Here is a 27,330-nt window from a genome sequence, read left to right on the forward strand (position 1 = left end):
TCAGATAGTAAACCAACCCAATGAAAAGAAGAGAAAGCTGGAATGTGGAAGGAGTATATAGTGTGTCCACACAAGGGAGATGGCCTTGAAAGTGATACTACAGGAAGGGAACTGGATGTGGATGAAGATGAAATGAGAGATATGATACTGCAAGAAGAATATGACAAAGTTCTGAAAGATCTAAGTTGAAACAAGACTCTGGGAGCAGAAGATATTCTGTCACAACTACGGATAGCCTTGGGAGAGCCAGCCTTGACAAAACTCTTCCATCTGGTGTGCAAGATGTATGAGACAGACAAAATACCCTCCAACTTCAAGAAGAACGTAGTAATTCCAATTCCAAAGAAAGCAGTTATTGAAAGGTGTGAAAATTAGTGAACTATGAGTTTAATAAGTCATTGTCACAGAATATTAACCTAAATTCTTTACAGAAGAATGGAAAAACTGGGAGAAGCCAATCTCAGGGAATACCAGTTTGGATTTTGGAGAAATGTAGGAACACATGAGGCTATACTAACCCTATGACTTATCCTAGACGATAGGTTAAGGAAAGGCAAAACTAAAAACAACCTACATTTTCAGCATTTGTAGGCTTAGAGGACAATGAGTGGAATACTCTCTTTGAAAATCTGAAGGTAGCAGGGTACAATACAGGGAGCAAAAGGCTATTTACAATTTGTACAGAAACAAGATGGCAGTTATAACAGTCAATGGGCATGAAAGGGAAGTAGTGGTTGCAAAAGGAGTGAGACAGGGTTGTAGCACATCCCCAATGTTATTCAGTATGTACTTTGAGCAAGCAGTAAAAGAAACCAAAGCAAATTTGGAAGAAATAAAAACTTTGAGGTTTGTTGATGACACTGTAATTCTGTTAGAGACAGTAAAGGACTTTGAAGAGCAGTTGAATGGAATGGCCAGTGTCTTGAAAGCAGGATATAAGATGAACATCAACAAAAGCAAAACAAGGACAATGGAATGAAGTCAAATCAGATGATGCCAAGTGAATCAGATTAGGAAATGAGACACTTAAAGTAGTAGATGAGTTTTGCTATTTGGGCAGCAAAATAATTGTGATGGCTGAAGTAGAGAAGATATAAAATGCAGACCGGCAACGGAAATAAAATCATTTCTGAAGAAGAGTAATTTGTTGACATCAAATATAGTTTTAAGTGTTAGGAAGTCGTTTCTGAAGATATCTGTCTGAAGATATCTGTCTGGAGTGTAGCCATGTATGGAACTGAAACATGGCTGATAAACAGTTTAAATAAAGAGAGAGACTAGAAGCTTTCGAAATGTGGTGCTACAGAAGAATGTTGAAGATTAGATGGGTTGATCATGTAACTAACAAAGAAGTAATGAACAGAACTGAGGCGGTAATAAATTTGTGGCACAACTTGACACAAAGAAAGGATTGCTTGGTAGGACACATTCTGAGACATCAAGGGATCACCAATTTAGCACTGGAGGGAAGCATGGGCAGCAAAAATCATAGAGGGTGACCAAGAGATGAATACAGTACGTACGTCCAGAAAGATTTAGGTTGCAGTAGTTATTTGGAGACGAAAAGCCTCACACAGGATAGAGTAGCATGGAGAGCTGCATCAAAACAGTCTTTGGACTATAGACCACAACAGCAACAAAAAGGGGCCAATTTTTACAAATCGAGCCATGGAACCCTAAAAATGATGGGCAAAAGAGATAAGAGAGTTCTGATCACATAAGGAGGATGAGAGTAGAGATGAACTAAAGAGTTTCTGAACGAAGATAAAGTACATATCCTCCTTTTTATTTAAATATCCTGCAAATATTAAGACAAGTATTAAAATGATGCATAAGTTTGTAGTGTTTTAATATTGGATGGTGGTATTTCAGTTGGTGTGGTTTTATTTGTCAACTGTTAATTTTTATTTGTAGTTTAGTATTGTTATTTGAGTTCATATAGTGTCATTTGGAAATAGTGAGTGGAGCTGTGGATGCTAGAGAATGGATTACAAAGAGTAAAAATCAGAACATATTCAATATACTCTTCTCTTTGAGTTCAATACAGGGCTGAATGCAGTGGAGACAGCTGGAAGCATTAGTGCCACATATGAGGATAATGCCACTGGACAGACCATCGCAACAAAATGGTTTTCTCATCTTAAGGAGGATCGTTTTGACATTAGTGACTCCACATTCTGGAAGACATTTGGAGTTTGATGAAGATCGTTAAAATGCATTAATACACAATGATCCATGTCACTGTACTGAAGAACTGGCAAATGTGATGAACTGTGATTATTCCACTGATATGGGACATTTACATGCAATGGGAAAGATTCAAAAATTGAGTGTATGTGTACCACATGCTTTAAGCCAAAATCACAAAAATCATTGAGCAGCCATATGTGCATCTCTGCTTGCTCGTGATCAATTGGCTCATGAACAACACTGACCATTCCTATCAGTGTCATTACTGGTGACGAGAAATTGTGTCTTTATGCTAATATAAGGAAAAGAAGGGAATGGTTGAGCCCAAACAAAGCAGCAACTGCCCGTATAAATATCTGCACACATCCACAAAAGATAACGTTATTCATCTGGCGGAACAGTGACGGTGTGATACACTATGAATTGCTTCCCTGAGGTGTAACATCACTGCTGACATTTATTGTGAACAACTGAGATGTCTTGGAGATGCAATCCAAGAACAAAGACCAGGAAGACTGCGTGAATTGATGCTACTCCACAATAAAGCCCGCTCACATTCTGCTGCATTGACAAAAAACACTATACAGGAGTTGGGTTAGGAAGTGATTCAGCACCCACCTTATTCATCTGATTTTCGCCCTCAGATTTTCACCTTTTATGTTCTCTATCTTATGACCTTCAAGGAACTTTCTTCCTGGATGAAAATGCACTTTGAACATGGCTCAACGAGTTCTTCGCCACAAAACCATGTGATTTCTACAATCACGGAATCGAAAAGTTACCCCAGTGTTGGCAGACCATTGTAAACAGTGAAGGAGTATATATTACTGACGAGTGAAGTCTCTGTTGTGTGTATCCATTACATTTATTAAACTTATGGAAAAACACTATGAACTTATGCTACAACCCAAAATTTGGTCATAATGGGGTAAATCTGAGCTGACAATATCATATGTTTTTTTCTTTAGTTCAGAAGTTAATAAGGAAATATTTGTAATGCTGCCCCCCATCTCTTACGCCTGTGTCCAGCTGATTTAAGGTCAGCGGCTGTAGGCTCATTCACACTTCTATTCTAAAGCTAATGTGTTTCTTTTCAAAGTGCACTGAATTATGGTTGATTACTCCGTACTAGACTTTGGACTCTTCATGTATCTGTAATTGAGATGTAATTATAGTGACATTCTGCCTACCGTTATAAGGTCTATGGGAGACGTTTCATAAGTGATACAACACTTTTTTTTCTCCACCAATTTTGGTTGGACAATGTGGAATTTTTTGTGGGATGTCATGGATTATTCCTGCTCCAGCTTCTCTACTTTCATGAAGTTCAAATATGTAGCTGCGCTGTACGTAGCCTTCAAAATGGTATCTGTAATGGAGGAGCGTTCCTAACAGAGAGCTGTCATTGAGTTTCTTTTGGTGGAAAGCCAGAGTACTGCAGATATTCATAGGTGTTTGCAGAATGTTACAGAGCCCTGGCAGTGAACAAAAGCACAGCGAGTTGTTGGGCGAAGCATCTGTCATCATCGCAGTAAGGTCGCGTAAACCTGTCTGATCTCCAGTGTGCCACCCAGAAGACAGCTGTGGCTCCTGCAATGTTGGAACGTGCAACACTTTCATTTGAGGTGATCAATGGCTCACACTCAAACATATTAATACATAACTGGACATCTCTGTTGGTAGTACTGACACACTTGTCCACAGTTGGGTACTCAAAGAAGTGTGCCCACTGGGTTCCTCACTCTACAGCGTGCATCTCCCAATTTCTGACTTCTAACTGTTTGGGCCAATGAAGAATGCACTCCATGGAAAGCAGAAGGTTATCGACGCGGCAAGACGTTAGTTCTGACATCGACCAGTAGAGTGGTACCACACAAGCATACAGGCCCTCCCAGTAAGGTGGCATAAGGCTGTCACATTGAATGGATGTAATGTTGAAAAATATGGTTTTGTAGCCAAAAGTGTGAGAAATAACATGGTGCTGTGGAATCCTGAACAAAAACCAACCTACTCTCAGGGGAAAAACGTGTTGTATTACTTAATGAACATCCCTCTTACTCTGACAAGCTGTGATACCATTTGACCATCTGACTAATTTCAGCCTCGCCCACATGTGATTTCTACCACTGCAGTTCAAGTGTTGTTAATTCTGAGATTTTTCAGTGTAGTTATGGGAAATTAACAATGTCAGTATATCTTATGAACTGTGTGTCATGAGTGTATTGAACAAAGAGTGAACACATGATTTTTATCGTCTAACTTTGGGAATGTAAAACTTGTGCCAAAGTAAGTTCCACTTCCATTGGATAGCACAGCTACGATGGATGCAAATTTCTGAAATTGTGGTAGCAGCAGGTACATCAACATGAGATACCAAAACATTTGATCAGCTTGCTCCTCAGCAGCTACATTTCCTCCCAGCTACTCCAGTTTTAACAATGCACAAGAGGACTGAGATAGCATTAGATTTCCGAACAAGTGATATTCAGTGCTGACAGCGGTAGTGGGCTTTTTTGCTATCCAGCAACCCCTAGTTGTATTATCTCGTGTAAAAATTCGACCTGCTGGTAGAATCCTCAGAGTTACCTCTTTCAGACATTTATACTTTGTTGACAGAATGATCTATTATGTTAAGCAACTGTCCCACAACCTGGTCCCACTTGCAAGTTGCTTATCTAATGGTTTCCAGAAGGCACAAAAATTTGATTTTCGATACTTCATGTAATTACTGGTCATATTTAAAATGCTGTGATAATTTACTCATTAAGAGGTATAATCTTATGTTAAAACTTTAACAAACAAGACAATGTTACAGCTAGAAACTGTGTGTTTGTCTTGAGGAAGCACAACTGACAGTGCACAAATACCCAATTTTATTCATCCTGTACTTGAGAATGAGAGCACTTAGCAACTTTCAACAAACTTTACACATAATTTCAAACATTTATGAAACTTTTTCACACTGGAAACCCCCCCCCCCCCAAAAAAAAAACCACCACCACTAAATGTGTTTAAAGGGAAACTTCAGCATCTGACATGACTTTTAATTTATTACTTCTTTACTACCCACTCTATTTGCAACATACTTTGCAGACAGTATCTATGTATATCACTTGATGTACCAACAAAAGTATATCATTGTACAACACACAGTTCAGGAGATATAATATCATAAACATTGAGATATGTGAAAAACTTGCATTTGCTTAATATGGAATGATAATCATGAAGACTATATTCATTCAGTGTTTCATGAGCGCACTTAGTGACTTTCAACAAACTTTAAGCACAATTTCAAACCTTTTTTAAATTTTTCTACTTAGATGCTTGACATCAAATATACTAACACATCTGTAAAGTAATCAGATGTTTGAAGCTGTTTTATGCAAGAGAGTTTGATTCTTTAAAGAACTGGGCATTTACTGGTTTCCTACTAAAATGTTTGTGGTCACAGCATGGTTAGAATTTCTGCAACATTGTAAACCTAAACCAAACACAGGAAGCATCAATTCATGGTCTGTAAATCTTCAAGGATTTAGTAGGAAATGTAACCTTACAAGTACTTGTGCCTATCATTCACAGAAAGTTTAATTTTAGTTGTAAATATTTGCCATGTATTATTGTTTTCCTGAGGTGGTCTAAATCCTGGAGGACCTCATCACTATGGATCAATTGAAATGAAAGTAAATCTAATCTAATCTAAAAACAGACACTCATTCATCTTGCCTCTGAATACAGATGAATGCAAACAGGCCTTACACCAGTCTGATGTGTTGTTATCAGAGGTGAAGCATGTCAGTTGTACTTTTTAAATTTCCCTAACCAACCACTAAATGTTTTCCACTGACTTTAAAGTACCTACAATAGCTGCAGGAACAACTGACAAAGTGCAACAAAACTTTCCTTTCAATTTTAACGCAGAAAATATTACTGGTGTAACAGTGATTGCAGAAAAAAGCAGGTTAAAAACAAAAAAGGTAACATTTATGTCTCGCCCAGTGGCAGCCAACCAGCCCTGTTCTACTCCACCTCATGTTGTTCAGAGGTATAGGATGTAATGTTTACAATTCATGCATAATTAGCCTGACTACTTCAGTTTACATCCATTATTATGATACCAAAAGCTAAAAGTGTTTTCATAAGGGACACGTAGTGGAAGTTCAACTTGCACCCAGCCATTGTTTTCCCACAATCCAGATCAACAACATTACATGAAGGGATTGTACAGTGGTTCCACAACAAATGCTGTTACACAAAGAAATCAGGAATGCCAATATAGAGTCTTCCTCTGTGATAAATCAATCTAATTACTTAAGTATTGGTGTTCCACCTTTGGACAGTATGCATTTCAAATTTTTGGACTTCCAGGTGTCATAAAATTCTGTTGTTAGACCAAACAGAGCTCTCTAACAAGTATAAACAAGTGACAAGGACATTGCCATTTATTGTGATCACCATAAGAAGAAAATATTTTTTTACTTGACAATACTTATTCAGCTTAAGGTTTTCCTATTCAGCACCACACTGTTAATATCATTTAGCTTTCAGTGCTATGTGAAGAAATCCACACTTTATGTTCCCAATTTGTGACATTATTTGAGACTGGTCTATGACAGCCATGAATTTCAGACCACATTTTTTGAAGCTCACCATATTCCGTTGGCCCTTCTGGATGAAGTGAAACTGAAATTAGACAGGCTGGAACAACAGTGAATTCTTTTGTCTATTTCCTTTAGACAATGGGCCTCTCCCTTAGTGGGTGTATATAAGCCTGGGACATTCCACTCATGTATGTCAACTTTTAACTTACTGTCTGTGACCAAATAGAGGTTGATGAACTTTTTTACAAATTAGCAAATGATCCGTTATTTATAACAACTGGCCTGGCACAGGCTATTTACAGCTTGCATAAGCCAAAAAATTGAAGAAACTCTTGATATTAAGTACACCTGTCAATCCTTATCATCAAATTAATAGATTGCCATCTGGGGTCACAAGTGAATCTGCTAGTTTCCAAAGGTTTTTATAACAACTGATAGCAGATATTCCCAATGTGTCAATTATCCTGATGACCTCATGATTACAAATCATATAAACAAGGAACATTTAGGAAATTTACATCAGGTTTTTGTGGCTCTGTCTGGTAGGGTCTGTGTGATTTTTCTAAATGTTAATTTATTCAATCTTCTACCTAGAAGATGTCCATATTAAAGAGGGGACTATGTTGAGGCAATCAAAAATATGCCAGGTCTCAAATATGTGAGGACCTCCAAGTGTTTCTCTGTGAAATGCTCAGTGAAGCATACTAGGGCTTCCAGTAATAGATGACTGGCAACACTCACCAGTCCCCTGTTCTTGACAGCCAGGATTGGCAAGCCCATACCAGCAAATAAATGCTGTACTTCCTGAGTGAATGCTCACCATTTAGAATGACCTCATTCAAAGGGATCGCTGCAAGCAGTGAATAAACAGCATCTCCAGTTAGGAGGTCACAACAGTGTCTTAGCCAGCCAATTTAAGGCCAAGGGGCTGCAGGCTCACTCTCACTTTTGTTCGAAAATAAATGCACTGCTTTCCAGCAGTCTTCCTACCACTACTAAATTCTAATTAGGCAGACTCTGATATCATTCGATCAAGTGACTGATTCCAGGCTCAACTCAAGTCGCTTCCACCAACACAATTCAAGTGGTATTAAATCCGACTGTTTCCATTGTAGTCTTAGATAATTCACAAGACTGGTAACTCTTATGATCTATGTGTCACTTTTTTGTGTTTCAGTGTAATCAACTAAGTGTTCGTAAATGACTTTTGCGATCTAAATTTGGGACTAAAAAATGGGCAGCAGATCATCTTTGTTTAATAATAACACTTCTCAATTCATCAAACTATCACATTCTTGAGGTAATATTATGAAGAAGAACAATGTAAGGTGTAAAAACCATCAGGGTATACATCAACAGAGAGAAGTAGCTGTTAAGATACTATTTCTGTACATTGTATTACCTACTGGATGATATCTGTTATTGTGCTGATATACTCCCTTTTCATAGAACATAAACATAACGGAAAATATTTCTTGCTTGCTTAGGAATGCAAAACATTGAAGAACCCAAAAAAACATAGTTCTAGCTCATTACATCAGCATAAACAGCTGTTGATTAACAATTTTCAACAATCAGCAGAAATTTCAACTCTACCCAATTTTAACTCAGTCAATGTGAAATGTCAGCTATCTTTATTGCATCAAAATATTCGAGGACTGAGAAATAAAATTAATGAATTAATTATCTGCACAGATGAATCTGAGTCCTCAAATCCAGCTGACATAATCAGTCTCTCTGAACATCATGTGACCACTGGTATAGAACTGTTAAGTGTTACAGGATTTAGGTTAGCATCTCACTTTTGTAGAGCAGAAATGGAGAAAGGTAGAGTTGCCACATTCATCAGGAACTGTCATAAATTTAAGAAAATAGGCATTCATAAATTTTGCCTAAAACAGCATATGGATGCATGTGCAAAAGAAGCAGAATTTCATAAAAAATCCTTCATAATATTAAATGTATATCGAGCACCTTCAGGTAACTTTAATCTGTTCATAAACCATCCTGAAGGTGTACTGGCCCATTTAACAACCAAAAACAAAGAAATAGTGGTTGCTGGTGACTTCAACGTAGATTTCCTTAAAGACTCTCCCCAATAAGAACTTATTTGAGTTAGTAACACTATCATTCAACTTAATTCCCACTGTAAAGTTCCCCACTAGGGTAGCCAAGTGCTCAGAAAGAGCCATTGATAATATCTTCTATAAAGTCCAATGAACAAAATTATATTACAAAAGCAATAGTCAATGGCCTCTCAGACCATGACATGCAGTTCCTTCTGTTAAATGTTAATACTGAACAGGATATAAAATCTGTTAAATCTGAGCTCAAGAGGGTAATCAATAAGCCAAACATTGATTATTTTAGGACACTCCTCAGAGACGTTCACTGGAGTGATGTTTACAGTTCTCATGGCATGAATGAAAAATGTAACACTTTTGCTAATAAAGTGCTTATCTTATTTGAACACAGTTTTCCCCCAAAACTAACCAAGGTTAGAGCAAAGTTTACAAAGAAGCCATGGATTACTCAAAGAATAGAGGTATATTGTAAAACAAAAAGAAAACTGTATCTGTCAATCCAAAACAGTTCTGATGTTTATGCAATAGTACATTACAAGAAATACTGAAAAATATTAAAGACTGTAATACGGACATCAAAGCAAATATATTGCAGGAAAAGATAGTCATATCAGATAACAAAATAAAGACAATATGGGATGTAGTGAAGGAGGAGACCAGTAGATCCAGACATGAAGAGGGGCAAATAGCATTAAGAGTAAATGATACAGTGGTGACAGATGTGTATAGTGTTGCAGAACTTTTTAACAAACATTTTATAACTGTTACTGAAAAGGTGGGGGTTGTCAGGTTCTGTGGATGCTGCCATGGGATACCTCAGACCAGACATTTCAAGTAACTTCCATAATGTGAATTGGACCCTCACTACCCCAGCAGAAGTAATGTCTATCATAAAATCTTTAAAATCAAAAACTTTCTAGTGGCTATGGTGAAATATCAACAAAGTTAATTAAAAATGCGATTTTGAGTTAACCAGTCTTTTGTCAGTGGAATATTTCCTGAATGGTTGAATTATGCTGAAGTTAAGCCACTGTTTAAGAAGGAAGATAAAGAAATAGCATCAAATTTCCGTCCAATTTCACTTTTGACAGCATTCTCAAAAATTTTAGAAAAGGTATGTACAGTCGGCTTTATAACCATCTTATCACATATAACATACTGTCAATGTCGCAGTTCAAATTTCTAAAGGGTTCTGATATTGAGAAGGCTATCTACACGCACAGTGAAAATGTACTTAATTCATTAGACAAAAAATTGCAAGCATTTGACTGTGTAAATCACAATATCCTCTTAAGTAAATTCGAATATTATGGTGTAACAGGAAATGCTGCAGAATGGTTCAAATCTTATATCTCTGGCAGGAAACAAAGGGTGTTATTAGGAAAGAGACATGCATTAAGCCATCAGGCATTCACAAGTATTACTAATGTTGTGCCTTCTATGCAAATAAGCTTTATTTCAAAATGATTATCTATTTGCTGTTGCAAGTTCTACTGGGATTTCAGCTGTCTTTAAGATAAGTGAACATCTCTGTTCTAAATGTTGAATAGTTGGAATGCTTTAGCTTGCTAAGATACAGTCAACAATAGAGATTAAACTTTAATTACATTTACAGGAACCAGGCCATTTATTTTGTTTTCCTATAAGGGTATAACAAAAAGATATGTCCAACTTTCAGGAAACATTCCTGACACATAGAAGGGGAAAATTTGTTATTTGGACATGGGTCTGGAAATATTTTATTTACATGTCAGACCTCATTTTCTACTTTTCTTCATAATCACATTAACCATGCAAAACACACAGAAACAGAATGTACTGACATTACATGAAATGTTTTCTTACATGAAATGTTCAAAATATTCTCTTGGTTACAGACTGAAAAACTTTCCTAATTGTAATGTTCAAAATGCCCTCCATTTGCAGTGATGCATGCATCGACCTGCCATCACGTTGAATCACTAATGTATCCCTGAGAATCACATCACCAACAAAGCTTTTCTGCCAGCATTTGGGCTGGCATTGGTGACTTTTATGCCGTCATGTTGTTCCACCCAGGCTCAACGGAGAAACTTTTCATGCTTTCTTAGAGATTAGTCTACTAGAACCAAATAGAATTTTATTTGTGCGGGCATTTGAAAGCCCTTGTGTATGAAACCCAGGAATAAGGTGTACAGTCTTTGCGCCTGCAGTGTGGACAGCTGTGAAACAATACACATTCCCCCAGGGATACATCAGCATATCAGAGATTCAATCTGATGGTGGGTTTATGCATGTGTCTCTGCTAACAGAGACAGAGGGTATTTTGAACATTCCATTTAGGAAGGTGTTTCATGCAGTAACCAAGAGAGTATGTTGAACATGTCACATAAGGAACCACTTCGTGTAACACTGGTACTTTCTGTTTTTGTGCATTTCCAATTATTAATCTGGTTATGAAAAGAGGTAGAAAGTGAGCTCTAACATGGAGATAAAACATTTTCAGACCCATGCCCATATCATACTTTCTTTCTCTATATGCGAGGAATGTTTCCTGGAAGTTTGGACATACCTTTCGTTACAGCCTGTATATAACCATTATGACAACATATAAAGCAAGAAAGAGAGATATGCACTATACTGAACAGACCAACATAGTATCAGGCATATTGCACAATAAATATCATTTCATAAAACAAGAACTATAAAATTCTCTGAACATACTGAATTAGGAAACAAAATGGCAGCACAAACACAGAGTAACTGGAGAACAGAGAAGCATTAGTACCTTAACAAAATCTTCTGTTGTTGCACGCATCTCTTTCCATGTCTTGTTTAACAGCACAATACAAACACAGAAAAATTCTTCAAAGGGATGATCATGCGTGAAGAACATTGGATGAAAATTTTGCCCCTGTTCACTAGGTGGTTCTCCTATTCGTAGAACTTCACACAGCAACTTGCACAGTTCCACACTTGTACGACCAAATGGGCACTCGTGTTCATCTGCTCGACATGAGTTCTCTAAAACCACCTGGTGAGAGTAAGAAATTAACACAAAACATCTCAGATGCTTGATACAGAAACATTTAATTGCAAGTGAAATGCAGAGCAGTAACATGAAATTAAATGTAAAGTCAATGTTGTGCTATCCGAGTAACACGTCTGTAAAAAAAGAACTTTGCACATAACATTGCCACAATTTATAGTTCATTGTTTTCCCTATTATCTGTTTCTTACTTCTATAGATCATTTTGAAAAGTAATCTTTAACACCACCACCTTTGAAACATGTACAGCCTAGCTGTAAACCAGTGACCCAAGCGAACATCTAAGACTCTTAGACCCATTCCACCAACATCAAGCAGACATCTAAATGGCATGCTGCCATGTCTGTTTCACATTTACGTGGCTGCTGTTGCACACAGAATGGCATGGCATGATAAAGCCCATCATGTTATACCTTCCCAGCCTCTCAGCACAGTCCCAGAGAAAACCAACATGAACAAATGCTAGCACGGGTTTTAGTGGAGGAATTTCAGCAAATAATGTAAGGAACATAATGATGGATTACTCTTACTTCAGCTTTGTCTGTAAACTGGCAGTTTTCTAACATATAATTTTTGTTGAGATTGTTATTACTCCATTCACTGTAAATACATTTTTGAAAATGGTACACTAAAACATCTGTAAATGATTAAACAACTTCTTTACCATATTCAAGTTCTTTCTTGTTCATGTTTTGAAACGATATGCTGTATTCCTTGAATACAACAGTCCACAACTTTTTTGTATGAACCCTGTCCCGAATTCCTCTCCTGTGTCAACCTCTTCATCTCAGAGTATCACTTGTAACTTATTATTTGCTCAATTATTTGACAGATGTATTCCAATCTCTGTCTTCCTCTATAGTTTTTACCCTCTACAGCACTCTGTAGTACCATGGAAGTTATTCCCTGATGTCTTGTCAGTGTTTTTCACATATTCCTCTCCGCTCCAATTCTGCACAGAACTTCCTCATTCCTTATCTTATCAGTCCACCTAATTTTCAACACTCGTCTGTAGCGCAGCACCTCAAATGCTTCGAACCTTTTCTGTTCCTTTTTTTTCCCCACAATCCGTATTACACTATCATATAATGTTGTGCTCCAAACTCACATTCTCATAAATTTCTTCCTCAAATTAAGATCTACGTGTAATACCAGTAGACTTCTCTTGGCCAGAAATGCCCTTTTTGCTAGTGCTAGTCTGATTTTGATGTTCTCCTTGTTCCGTCTGTCATTGATTATTTTCTGCCTATGTAGTAAAATTCCTTAACTTAATCTGCTTCGTGAGATGTTAAATTTCTCGCTGTTCTCATTTCTGCTACTTCTGATTACTTTCGTCTTTCTTCAATTTACTCTCAAACCATATTCTGCACTCATTAGACTGTTCATTCCATTCGGCAGATCATATAATTGTTCTTCACTTTCACTGAGGACAGCAATGTTGTCAGCAAATTGTATCATTGGTATCCTTTCACCTTGGATTCTAATTCCACTCCTGAACGTTCCTTTTATATCCATCATTGTTTCTTCGATGTATAGATTTTTCCTCAGAATTTCAAACATCTTGCAACATTTATTTGACATTGTCAAATGCTTTTTCCAGGTCAACAAATCCTATGAAGAGTCTTGATTTTTCTTTAGTCTTCCTTCCGTTACAAACCACAGCGTGAGAATTGCCTCTCTGGTGCTTTTACTTTTCCTAAAGCCAAACTGATCGTCATCTAACACATCCTCAATTTTCTTTTCTATTCTTCCGTATGTTATTCTTCTCGGCAACATGGATGCACCAGCTGCTAAGCCAATTGTGCCATAATTCAACACTTGTCTGCTTTTGCAGTCTTCAGAATTTTGTGGATGATATTTTTCCGAAATTCGCATGTTATATAGCCAGACTCATATGTTCTAACAACAACATGAACAGTCGTCGCTTCCCCCAATGATTTTAGACATTCTAATGGAATGTTATCTATACTTTCCACCTTATTTGATCTTAAATCTTCCAAAGCTCTGTTATATTCTAATTCTAATACCATCTCCCTTATCTCTTCTAAATCGACCCCTGCTTCTTCTTCAATTACATCAGACAAATCTTCCTCCTCACAGAGACCTTCAGTGTACTCTTTCTACCTATCTGCTCTCTCCTCTGCATTTAACAATGGAGTTCCTGTTGCACTCTTAATGTTACCACCCTTGCTTTTAATTTCACTGAAGGCTGTTTTGACTTTCCTATATTCTGAGTCAGTCCTTCCAACAATCATTTCTTTTTGATTTCTTCACATTTTTCATGCAGTCATTTTGTCTTAGCTTCCCTGCACTTCCTATTTATTTCATTCCTCAGCATCTTGTATTTCTGTATTCCTGAATTTCCTTGAACATTTTTGTACTTTCTTCTTTCATCAATCACCTGAAGCATTTCTTCCATTAACCATGGTTTTTTCAATGTTGTCTTCCTTGTACCTATGTTTTTCTTTCCAACTTCTGTGATTGCTCTTTAGAGCAATGTCCATTCCTCTTCAACCGTACTGCCTACTGAGCAGTTCTTTATTGCAGTATCTATAACCTAAGAGAACATTAGTACATCTGCATCCCACTTCTTTGTGTACTGTTTCTTCCTCGGTAATCTCTTATACCTCATCCTACTCTTCATCACTACTGCATTGTGATCTGAGTCTATATCTGCTCCTGGGTACACATTACAATCCAGTATCTTATTTCAGGATCTCTGTCTAACCATGATGTAATATAACTGCAATCTTCCTGTAGATCCGGACCTTTTCAAAGTGTTGCTGTTCACAATATACATAAATTACCTGGCGGATGACATCGGAAGTTCACTGAGGCTTTTTGCAGATGATGCTGTGGTGTATCGAGAGGTTGTAACAATGGAAAATTGTACTGAAATACAGGAGGATCTGCAGCGAATTGACGCATGGTGCAGGGAATGGCAATTGAATCTCAATGTAGACAAGTGTAATGTGCTGCGAATACATAGAAAGATAGATCCCTTATCATTTAGCTACAAAATAGCAGGTCAGCAACTGGAAGCAGTTAATTCCATAAATTATCTGGGAGTATGCATTAGGAGTGATTTAAAATGGAATGATCATATAAAGTTGATCGTCGGTAAAGGAGATGCCAGACTGAGATTCATTGGAAGAATCCTAAGGAAATGCAATCCGAAAACAAAGGAAGAGAGAGAAGATCCAACGGAGAGCAGCGCGCTTCGTTACAGGATCATTTAGTAATCACGAAAGCGTTACGGAGATGATAGATAAACTCCAGTGGAAGACTCTGCAGGAGAGATGCTCAGTACTCGGTACAGGCTTTTGTTAAAGTTTCGAGAACATACCTTCACCGAAGAGTCCAGCAGTATATTGCTCCCTCCTACGTATATCTCGCGAAGAGACCATGAGGATAAAATCACAGAGATTAGAGCCCACACAGAAGCATACAGACAATCCTTCTTTCCACGAACAATGCGAGACTGGAATAGAAGGGAGAACCGATAGAGGTACTCAGGGTACCCTCCGCCACACACCGTCAGGTGGCTTGCGGAGTATGGATGTAGATGTAGATGTCTCCTCCTCTTTGTTTCTTGAACAGAGTATTCACGATTATTAGCTGAAATTTATTACAGAACTCAATTAGTCTTTCTTCCCTCTCATTCCTAGTACCAAGCCTACACACTCCTGTAACACTTTCTCCTGCTCTTCCCCTACACTCACATATCAGTCCTCCATGCCTATCAGATTTTCATCTTCCTTTACATATCGCATTACCCTTTCAATATCCTCATATACTTAATCTATATCTTTGTGTTTAGCTTGCAACATAAGGATGTATACTTGTTGTTGGTGTCAGTTTGCTGTCGATTCCAATGAGAACACCCTATCACTGAACTTTTCACAGTCTCTGCTCTATCTACCTATTCACAATGAATCCTACTCCTCTTATACCATTTTCTGCTGCTGTTTGTAGTATCCTATACTCATCTGACCAGAAATCCTTGTCGTCTTTCCATTTCACTTCACTGACCCCCAATATATCTGGACTGAGCATTTGCATTTCCCTTTTCAGATTTTCAAGCTTCCCTAGCACGTTCAAGCTTCTGACATTCCATGCCTCGACCCCTAGAATCTTATCTTGTAGAATGTTACCATCTTGCTGATTATTCAATCTTTTTCTCATGGTCAACTCCCCCTTCGCAGTCCTGTCCCAGAGATCCAAATGGGGGACTATTCCAGAATCTTTTGACAATGGAGAGATCGCAACAACCCTTTTCAATTACAGGTATCATGTGGATACACATTATTTCTCTTTAATGCAGCAGTTTCCATTGCCTTCTTCATCCTCATGCTGTTGATCATTCCTGATTCTTCCACCTTTTAGGGGCAATTTCCCACCCCAAAGACGAGAGAGTGCCCTGAAACTCTGTCCACTCCTCTGGCCCCTCTAACAAGGCCATTGGCAGAATGAGGGTGACTTCTTATGCAGGAAGTCTTTGGCCACCAATGTCGTTTATTATTCAAATTTAAATGATGGTGGAGTTTAAACCCAGGACGTATGACATTTTGATTGCTAATCAAAGACACTACCTCTAGATCACTAACAAAATGAATTTCTTAATGTCTATTTCCCAAGCCATGTGTAGGTTTATGAGAAAAAGTTACAAAAACAAAAAGAAAGGTGACAGCAGAAAGTAGGAACTGATGTACAAGCTACTGTTGCCTGTCAGACTGCAACGTGCCTGAAAGATGGGAAGACACTAATGTTTACTGAGCCCCCACAATGCCTCATTTAATAATGCTACTGGTACGGCAGCCGTCCACTGCTATGAGAGTGCATTGTGTTCCATGGCTGCTATGTACTGTTCTGATGGCACCTACTAAAGCCACGTGTGTGTGAAACACACAATATGGCTTTCCATACTACATCCATGGACAGTCATGCGCACATTGCCATATATGCAGCTGCCAAACAAGTCTCAAATATGCCTTATAAAGTATGCATTCACCTATTCACTACTGAGCGAGGTGGCGCAGTGGTTAGACACTGGACTCGCATTCGGGAGGACGACGGTTCAATCCCGCGTCCGGCCATCCTGATTTAGGTTTTCCGTGATTTCCCTAAATCAGTCCAGGCAAATGCCGGGATGGTTCCTCCGAAAGGGCACGGCCGACTTCCTTCCCCATCCTTCCCTAATCCGATGAGACCGATGACCACGCAGTCTGGTCTCCTTCCCCAAACCAACCAACCAACCAACCTATTCACTCATATATATATGGTGTCAGCTGGTGCTTACTATATAAAAAGCACCAGCTGACACCAGGCCCATCAGGTGTACACATGACAATTCAAACAAGTAATCTACAAACATTAAAACTGAAAAATCTAAATACTTGTTGAAGAAAACACACAGAACACTTAAGTTTGTACCATCCAAACAGCACAGTAATGTTAAATTTCAACAGTGATTACAAAATATGAAAACAAACAATACACAGCACTGAACTGTATGCTGACTAGTTCTAAAAATATATTTTTCCAGTTACCTAGATAGAAGGGAGAGTGACCAAATTATGAGACAACTGCAGAGCTCACTTTTGTTACAATTCCAAATTGTACCACTCTATTTATCAGTTATTTTAGAACACAAATTTGCTATCTATAAACATCACATTTCACAAACCATAACTTGATCCAAATGTGAATGGTTTTGCAAACAGCTACACTGACTTTACCCACCAGAAATTGTCTACAGACATGTTACATGAAATTACTCTGGTTTTGAATCAAAAACACTAGAAGAAAAATGAGGAAATAAAACAGCAGTTTCATTTAGAAAGGGGCCTAGTTGATATATTTCAAGACGGCAGTGACACGGTCATATGGAAAGAATGGTTTTACATAAATCCTCAAACAATATTTGAAAAAATCTGGAGGAGGACATTGTGATACCTGGGACATACAAATCTTCAAAGACAAGAGACACTCAAATAGTAATAATATCACATGAGAAGAAGGATCGAACTGTCTGGGAGATCTTCATGTACAACTGCATCAAGCTTGCTAGAGAGAAAAGAATGGACAATGGTGGTGGTGATTTAACTCACTCAAAAATTAAAATCTACAATAGATAAAATAGAATTCCTAATATATAATCACAGAAAGTGAGTCAATTGTAGCAGGACCAACAAGCACAAAAAGAAGAATATTCACAAGTTGTGGTTTGGGAAGATTTATAAGTAGTGCACTAGCTTAAGGGAGACACTCACAATGCAAATATGTTGTCTGAATCAAAAAATAATGTACGTAACAAGAATCAAATTCCAGGTTTTTCAATAATTACGTGCAACCAACTGACAGTCAAGACTAAACACCACAAGAAACCAGGTACGAATGAAATTCTATCGTACAGAAAGAAAGACAGTAATAGTGACGCAACTCTAGCATGGTATTAGGGAAGTGACTGATTCCACCGTCTTAGATTGACCCCTGACATCATCAATATGGTGGAAACAACTACATCTAGTGTATACAAAATAGTTACGATGTCACTACATATACATGCCAACAAATGCAAACAAGAACAAAAATGACACAAGAACTTGTCAATCCAACAATAAAAGGAAACTAATAGGACAAGTGCAGGAAACAGAGGATTTAGGAGAAGCTAAATATATAACAATACAAAACACCACACCATCCGAAAATATTATTTAAAAAACTCAACTCACAACAAAATGCTACAGCCACACAACCAACAGTAACTGTACACTTGACTTGACCTATATCTCTCAAAGTCCACGATACCAAAAAAACCATCATCTCCAATTTGAAAAGCAGAATTGAACATTTTCCTTGACCTATATAACAGCCATAAACTTCTCACATCTACATAACTCACAAAACACCAACGAAACAAAAAACCCCAACAATTCGAAAACCCAAAAACCCCCATGTTCACAACATCAATTAAAGTACAACCAAAATGCCATAAATATAAAACACACAAAACATCACAATTACCGCAAAACACACACACACACACACACACACACACGACAATGTACACCAAACTAATCAGACCTAACAAAAACACCAAACACATAAACAAAAGGAAAAAAACATAATAATTCATTGAAAACAAAGCAAACACTTCCAAACCGTGTTACAACACTGATTACCCAGACAAACAAACCCACATCACCACAGTCATAACCAAGACTCAAATGAACCCAATGTTAAACTCAACACACAAACATCCACCAACACCGCGCCATAGTGACGCCACACACAACAAAACCATTACATCACAGGACAAAGCAGACAGATGGAATCGGTCGGTTCCAATGACCCATACATACAATAAAGAGAAATTACTTTCACATAGATCTAAAAAACATAATATTGTACAGTAGCTGACTGTACCTTAGTATAACTCTCTGTATGGTTCCGAGCAAAATAAACCATGCAATCCAATGCCAGCATTCCAGGAGGAGTTTCCATAAAATCCAAAGCTGGATTAATGTCATGCTTGAAGCCAAGTTTCTTGTAGTCCTTTGCAAAAACTCCAAGTTGACGCCTTGATGCCAAATCGCCACCTCCAGAATTTCCAATATCTGTATCAAATGCAATTCGACGCAATTCTTTAATTTTGTCATGTGCATCCTGATCCTGAGAATCCATGCGAGTGTTCATACGATGCTCCAGCAGGCCCAAAGTTAATGTTTGGAGAACGTACAACTGATGTGCCATTTCTGTTCCTACCTGAAACAGAATTTTAAAGGTGATTTATTCAATGATCCTGTGACTTTACAGCAACAGGCATGTCAATATGTATGTGTTAGCAAAAATGTATGTTCCTTCTTGATAGAGTAACAAATTTGAAATGTTTTGTGTGTGTATGTGGGGGAGGGGGGGGGGGGAGGTTGCTTGGGGCTTTTGTACTGATCTTCCTTGACAATATTTTTAAAATTTTCTTGTGCAGGCTACACATTTGATAAATCATATATTTAATTACTTTTGTTTTTCATGACTATATACAAACTGTACCAGGTAACATAAACAGAGAAGCACCAAAGAAGAGCCGTGTGTTTCAGCGCGGGTTCATTTAGAAAATGTGAGAACATCAAGGAGATACTCATCAGACTTCAGTGGAAGTCACCATAAGAGATACTTTCTGCACCAAAGAAAGGATTACCATTAAATGTCTAAGAGTTTATGACACAAGATGATTTCAGAAACATCACATCATCCTAAAAAGAAGTTAATGCTCACATCAATCAGAAGATTGGTTTGAGTGCCACTGTTCTTTACTAGGCATGCTCCTGTTGTAAGTAGTAAGCTGTTGCCTCCAACCTTTGAACTCACTTATCCAGCCAGTTATAGTGAGCCTTACAGTTTAATGGAGACTCTGCAAACATCAGTATGATGAAGCACTTTTCACATTAACAAACCTTCCCTGAGGTGAAAGAAATGATAAGTTACAAATAAAAAACCAAAGACTCACCAGGGATCAAACTCAAGACCTATGTATCCACAGTCGAGTACTTGACCACTGTGCCACAAAGCTTCAAATTCCATTTCATGAAATAACCGAAAAAGGAAAATCTAAGACAGCTAAACTTACAGATAAATTTACCAACAGTCATTGTTTCCACACATTATATTCGCAAAAGGAGCAGGAAAGGCACCATGCCACAAACTGCAATGTGGCTTGTGGGGCACAGATGTATACATAATTAGGAGCAGATGTTACACATAACATCTCTGAGTTAAAAAAGGGGTAGGGGTCTAGTCACGTGTTGGCAATCACAGAAGACAGATGCAGCTGAATGAATGTGTTATACCACTCACACAGATAAGAGCTACAGGTTTAATTAGAAGAATAAGAGTTGGAGTTGGTATCAGTGACATGCCTTAATCTCAAAGTTTAAGAAATTGGCGAATTCTGGTGAGAAAGTCAAAATTGTATTTATCCATTTGTTAGGGTGGTAATAGACTGGAGTTTTTCATAAAAAGTGATATATGAGAATAACATAACTATGAATTTTGCTGGGTCACCAATCACAAAAATAAATTGGTCAGATGGTTTGCATTTTTTTGACACAACATGAACTAAAATTACATTAACTGTAAACGTACTAACAACAAAAAAAGGGCTTGCCTTTTAAAACAAGTAGGAATACGAGATTGGAATCTTACAGCATACAGAAATCTCTATCCAGTCCATATAACCTTATGACAGAGAACCCCAACAACAGACTAATTCTTCTGACAGCTCAAGCCAGAAGGTATTATTTAGCAATCAACTGGCTAAACATTTGCAACACAATGCCACAGCCTGAATAACTTCTGAAGTACAACAATGTGATTCTGAGTTAGAGATTCTAACTAGCTACCATATAGGCCTACTATCACCCAACTGGCTACGAGCAACAACAACAACTTTCCAACATCAGCACGCAATGCAAGAGCTCCCGACGATGTGCACTTTAGCCAGTGCTATACTGTGTTAATAAAGTATCTCTAATCCAATTCCACACGACTGCAGGAAGATAACATATTAACACATATTGTATGACAGTTTAAACCTGAATTCAACAGCAGCAGCTTTGGGACAAAACAGAGTTTGTCCAAAAGGAAAGTAAATCACATACAATATGTATTTTGTACTTATCTCAGTTGAGAATAAATTAAAGCCATGGACAGAAGTTGTCACAACATGAGATAGTGTTTAGACAAAATTACCTGTTGAAAGTGCACTGGAACTAATAACTTCGCACAACCACTGACCATCAGATCACCTACATAAATAGCTTTAAAACACCAGAGAAAATCATAGTAGTTTACTCATTAGTCATGCTGTGGCTCTGTGGAAGAATTTAATTTTTTTTCTTTTCCAGAAATTAAGTGTTCAAAGAATTTTCATGTTGTCAGGACCAATGACAAGCCCTGTCCAGCCCAAGTCCACAGGTGGCATGCCCTATGTAATTTACCATCAACAATCTGCTGACAATATATTCATTTCAGTGTCACATCTTGTTCATTCCATAAGACACTGTCATTCGCTATCAAGCAGAGGGCTGTCAAAATAACAATTACATGCTAGTACGAACTACTACACCTGCCAAGTCATTAGACTCGCTGCCTGCAGCTCAGCTGAACACACATTAGTAGCATTGAAAACCAGCCCAAACCATAACAATGTCCTGTGAAACCTGTGTAGGTTTTTGTTAGCTTTACCTTTGCATTTATAACATTCTAAACCACAATTCCTGCCCTTTGGATAGAGATCTACCGTACTTATTGCAACACACTCAGCTCCCGGTCACCCCAAGTACTTTGTCTCACTTTTTTCCGTGACTCCTACAGAAGAAACACACAATTTCCAAAATCATAAAATTTGTAATCCACCTCTTCGTTGGTTGGTTGGTTGTAATGACCTTTGAGCAGCATATTTCCCACTGTTCTTCTACCCTACAACCTATAACAAAAGTTGAAAATGGCATTTCGGCCTTGCATGTACTGTATCTGCGTGTTTCAACATCATGATGATAAATTTTCTACTTTATAATGTTCCATAAGTCTGTGGTTCATATGATACTGTGAATCGGTTGACTTACATAAAAAGTGCAGGGCAAAGTATTCGTGGTTTTTCTTTAGAAGTCACAGTAGTATTAATTAATGACTGGGACTTTGTTAACAGACTGCTTTAAACCTCACTCCACCCATCAAGAAACACCTTTAATGAAGTGCTGTATACCACATTATTTAAATGTCATAGAATCAGTGTCATTGGTGCATTCAAATCTGGCTGTCACGACTCCGTAATATGAATGAAAGGATATTGCGAGAGAGATTTATTCTACAATTTTTGTTTTCATTCTGAGAAATATATTCTAATACTCCAAAAATTTACCTCTTCACATATCCATACACAATTTTCCAGCTTCACACATCTGAGAACACCGAGAGTTTACCTACAAGCAGTTTTATTTTAATGTTATGTACTGTTCCCATGCAACTATTAACTTTCTAAACTTACCTGTCCTGACACAGTTTGTATGACGTTGCTTAATATAACATTCCGGACTTGCTTTGAACACAATGTGGCAGCAACAGCTTTTCTTTTAACATGGTCGGCTTTAAGAAACAGTGCGTTAATGAGCGCAATGGCATTCTGTTGAATCACAGGATGTGGACTTTGCAGGTGCATGATCAAGTTCGGAAAAGTGACTTCTTTTTCTACTTGTCCATATTTTCCCGAACTATTCAATACTATATTCTCGAGTATAGACAAAGAAGCCTGTATCACCTTTGCATCTTGTGTGACTGACTGATTGTTCACGTAACTGGCAACCTTATTTATGAATGGTATTTCTAATATATCCCATGAAACTATTCCGTGGTCCATTAGTTCCACAAAGGACGCCAAGCAATAAGCTAACATGTTGATCTTACACTTTCCCCCCTCAATCATATTTATTATTAACGCAAGTCCTTGTTTATTTATGAATTCCAAAGCAAATGTCATATCTGTACTTAATTTAGCAAGTCTCTGTAACGCTGCAAGTTTTTCGTCATTTGTTCCTGTGTTCAGTTTCTGCAATATCTCCTGAGCAGTGGTAGATGGTGAATGTGTCAATCTCAGAACTGATCCGTTTTTAATCTCATTTCTATTTTTCTCCGTTATATAGTTCTGGTTGTTGTTTTCAGAAAACTGCAGTGCATACTGGTCAGGCTCCGAAAGTCCCCACCCATTGCATAGTTCCTGTATTATTGCTGCAAGCGGCTGCTTCTGATTGAACTCTATTAACTGAGGTACCTGATGTACCATTTCCACAGCAATCTTGACAATGTTCGCATCTTTGATGGCAGAGGTTTTCAGAACCTTAGTATTCATTGACGTGCTTTCTCACATAAACAATCTACGGGAGCAAAACACCGCACCCCACAATTACCACTTGCCGTCACAGCGTCTTCATGCATCACTGACTCAACTAGCAAGTAGCAACCAAAGATGGTCGTACCGTGCAGTGACAACAAAATCTTACATACAATAATTTTTTATGAATTTATTTATTAAATACAGTCCACCAGATTCGTCAGATGATTTGCACCTAACCAGGACTTCACATGGTATTCTGCACAAAGCTATGGAACCCAGGGTGTCTTGCGCCAGTAAAACATCTTGTTGAGTTGACGTTTCGGACCAGAAACCGGCATCATGTGACTGCCTGCAGAGGCGGAACTCTATGCTCGAATGGAATATGACTGTATATACGTAGCTGTAAAATTCGTGTACTTTTCCTCATTTTGATCCCTCAGTTATCTAAATGCACTAAACAAATTTACGAGCATAAGAAAACGGCTGACTGCTATTAAAGGGAAAAGTACGGTGCTAATTAATTTAATTTGTGCTTAAAAATATCCCGATAGAAAGACAGTGTGTGACTGCGTTTTTTGTAACACGTGTGAGATCCCATTGCAGAAGTAGACTCAAGAGTTAACAGAAGTCAACATCTGTTGTAACTATGCGTTCAACCTAATTATCATTGTGCGTTAAATATTGAGAAATTTGTTACGATATTGAAGATTTTCTCGCAAAATTAATACAACAAGACAGTACCACACTCTGCTGGCACGCTGGGGATTACTTTAAATAAGCGAAATGAGAGTAAGCAAGCTATATGGGAGACAAGCGTAGCACACACCTTAGCGCCTACTTTTAAAATGGCAAAGCACGTGCAGCCATGGAACCACAAATGTTACCCCATTTTTCTTTTGAGAACTAGAAGCAAACTGTTTAAAATACTGTATGTAAGTGATACACTCTCAGGAATAGCTCCACCGACCAAATCAGTTCAGAAAATCAGTGATGAATGTTCAAAACACGTGCAACTTCATTGTTATCCAATAAAATAGTATAAACTAAAAGAAATAATGTAAATGCTGTTCCACTAAGGAGATTTAATTATTTTTCTGAAATTTTAAAATCACCTGCTGAGGAGGTATCATGATGATACTATGAACAATCACAAAAATATAAGGAAATTGATGATTACAATTATTTTATGTTTTGAAAAGCAAGCAGGGATCCCAGGCTGCGATTCAGGGCTGTCGTGAGTCAAAATTTTGTTCTCTCTCCAACTTCTCCCTCCCCCCCCCCCAACGGAAGAAATTACTCACATGTCATGTGGCACAGATGCCTAGTATTATACACTGAAGAGCCAAGAAACTGATACACCTGCCTAATATCATGTAGGGACCCTGCAAGCAAGCAGCAGTGCCATACACAATGTGGCATTGACTCGACTAAAGTCTGAAGTAGTTCTGGAGGTAACTGGCACCAGGAATCCTGTTGGGCAGTCCATAAATAAGAGGGAGAGGGGGGGGGGTTGGAGACCTCTTCTGAACATCACGTAGTGAGGCATCCCAGATACGCTTAATAATGTTCGTGTCTGGGGAGTTTGGTGGCCAGCAGAAGTGTTTAAACTCTGGAACGTGTTCTTGGAACCACTCTGTAGCAATTCAGGACGTGTGGGGTGTTACATTGTCCTGCTGGAATTGTCCAGTCCGTCAGAGTACACAATGAACGTGAACAGATGCAGATGATCAGACAGGATGCTTATGTACTTGTCACCTGTCAGAGCAATATCTAGATGTATCACGGGTCACACGTCACTCCAACTCCACATGCCCCATACCATTACAGAGCCTCCACCAGCTTGAACAGTCACCTGCTGAATTGCAGGGTCCATGGATTCATGAGGTTGTCGGCATACCCATACATGCTAACACTTGTTGATGCCCAGCACTGAAATCTGCAGCAATTTGGGAAAGGGTTGCACTTCCGACACGTTGAACGATTCTCTTCAGTCGTCATTGATCCGATTCTTGCAGGATCTTTTTCTGGCCGCAGCTGTGTCAGAGATTTCATGTTTTACCGGATTCCTGATATTCACGGTACACTCGTGAGATGGCGTATAGGAAAATCCTCACCTCATCGCTACATTGGAGATGCTGTGTCCCACCGCTCATGTGCCGACTATAACACCACGTTCAGACTCACTGAAATCTTTATAACCTGCCATTGTAGCAGCACTAACCTATCTAACATCTGCACTAGATACTTGTTGTCTTATACAGGCGTTGCCGACCGCAGCGCCGTTTTCTGCCTGTTTACATATCTCTCTATTTGAATATGTATGCCTGTACCAGTTTCTTTGGTGTCTAGTGTCATAACAATGACAATGAAGTGTATAAAATGCTCTAATATAATATTTTGTAGGTAGTTAATGCTGTGCTTCTGTTTTTTTGGAGGGATGGGTGGTCATGACCGATCCTCCATCATCACCACCACCACACCACTATCACCATCACTACCACAGAGGAACAGCGCCTATAATGAGAAGACAGCAGGCACACAGTATCAAGTGTTGTGTAAAGACAAGAATTAGGCAGGGAGTGTTATTGTTTCAGCTGTTTGTTGTTCATCAGGTCGGCGGCACCAGTTTTCCTCAAGTCGATGTGGTGGGACTACTTTCGACCCATGTCAATGCAATCTCATAGGTACATTTCGCAAAACATAGGTACATTTGGTAATCCTAGTAGCTCTGCTTTCTCTTTGAATTCACTGATATAAAAAAATTCTCATTATCACTCATTTGTGTGAAAGACAGTGTTCATTGTGGGCAGAGCTTGTGTCCTCACTTCTTGCAACGCCTCTGCTATTATTCAAGAAAATGTTAACATACTGTATTTTTACAAATATACATTAATTTCATATCATAAACAAATGTCCCGGGTTCGATTCCCGGAGGGGTCAGGGATTTTCTCTGCCTCGTGATGACTGGGTGTTATGTGATGTCCTTAGGTTAGTTAGGTTTAAGTAGTTCTAAGTTCTAGGGGACTGATGACCATAGCTGTTAAGTCCCATAGTGCTCAGAGCCATTTGATTTGATAAACAAATGATAATTTCAAATTAAAGCAAAAAGCTGTATGCAGATATTTATGTAGGTGAATGATCATGCAACATTCTGGATGAATTAACTGCTTTGCAACACCTTCACAGTTTCTCGCTAATCTTTTGTGAGAGAACAATGGCAATCGATAAAATTCTAAAATTCTCCTTAGATTTGTTCTATCATACCACACTTAAACAAAGGGCCACCATGCTCTCACCTTGTAAGCCATTGTTACTTAAGGTACTGCTATGTTTCGTGGAAAATAATGCATAACAATCACCACTCCCAGATGTACATATTGCAAGGTACCTAGCGGAATACCACTGCCTTTCCTTGCTACAACGTCTGAAAATTATCTTACAGAGTATGCTGTACAATTTTGCATCGTTGGAATAAATGTACATAGACTGTGCAGCAATAAGGAACTCAGAGGATTTTCGGGAATATCTCACCTCATT

At 38.3% G+C, this 27,330-nt stretch overlaps 1 protein-coding gene across 1 annotated transcript in view; it reads right to left on the reverse strand.

Annotated features, from left to right (window-relative positions):
• Positions 1-23,887, reverse strand: part of LOC126195823 (engulfment and cell motility protein 1) — a 52,850-nt gene extending 28,963 nt beyond the window's left edge. The window contains exons 1-3 of the mRNA XM_049934466.1: positions 22,951-23,887; positions 19,332-19,670; positions 11,643-11,888 (exon numbers count right to left, since the gene is read on the reverse strand). Of these exons, the coding sequence (XP_049790423.1) occupies positions 11,643-11,888; positions 19,332-19,670; positions 22,951-23,808 (1,443 nt within the window). The 5' untranslated portion in view covers positions 23,809-23,887. The remainder of the gene's footprint in view (positions 1-11,642; positions 11,889-19,331; positions 19,671-22,950) is intronic.
• Between the last annotated feature and the right edge of the window lie 3,443 nt (positions 23,888-27,330).

The sequence above is a fragment of the Schistocerca nitens genome, chromosome 7, assembly GCF_023898315.1.
Source record: "Schistocerca nitens isolate TAMUIC-IGC-003100 chromosome 7, iqSchNite1.1, whole genome shotgun sequence".
Taxonomy (NCBI): Eukaryota; Metazoa; Arthropoda; class Insecta; order Orthoptera; family Acrididae; genus Schistocerca; species Schistocerca nitens.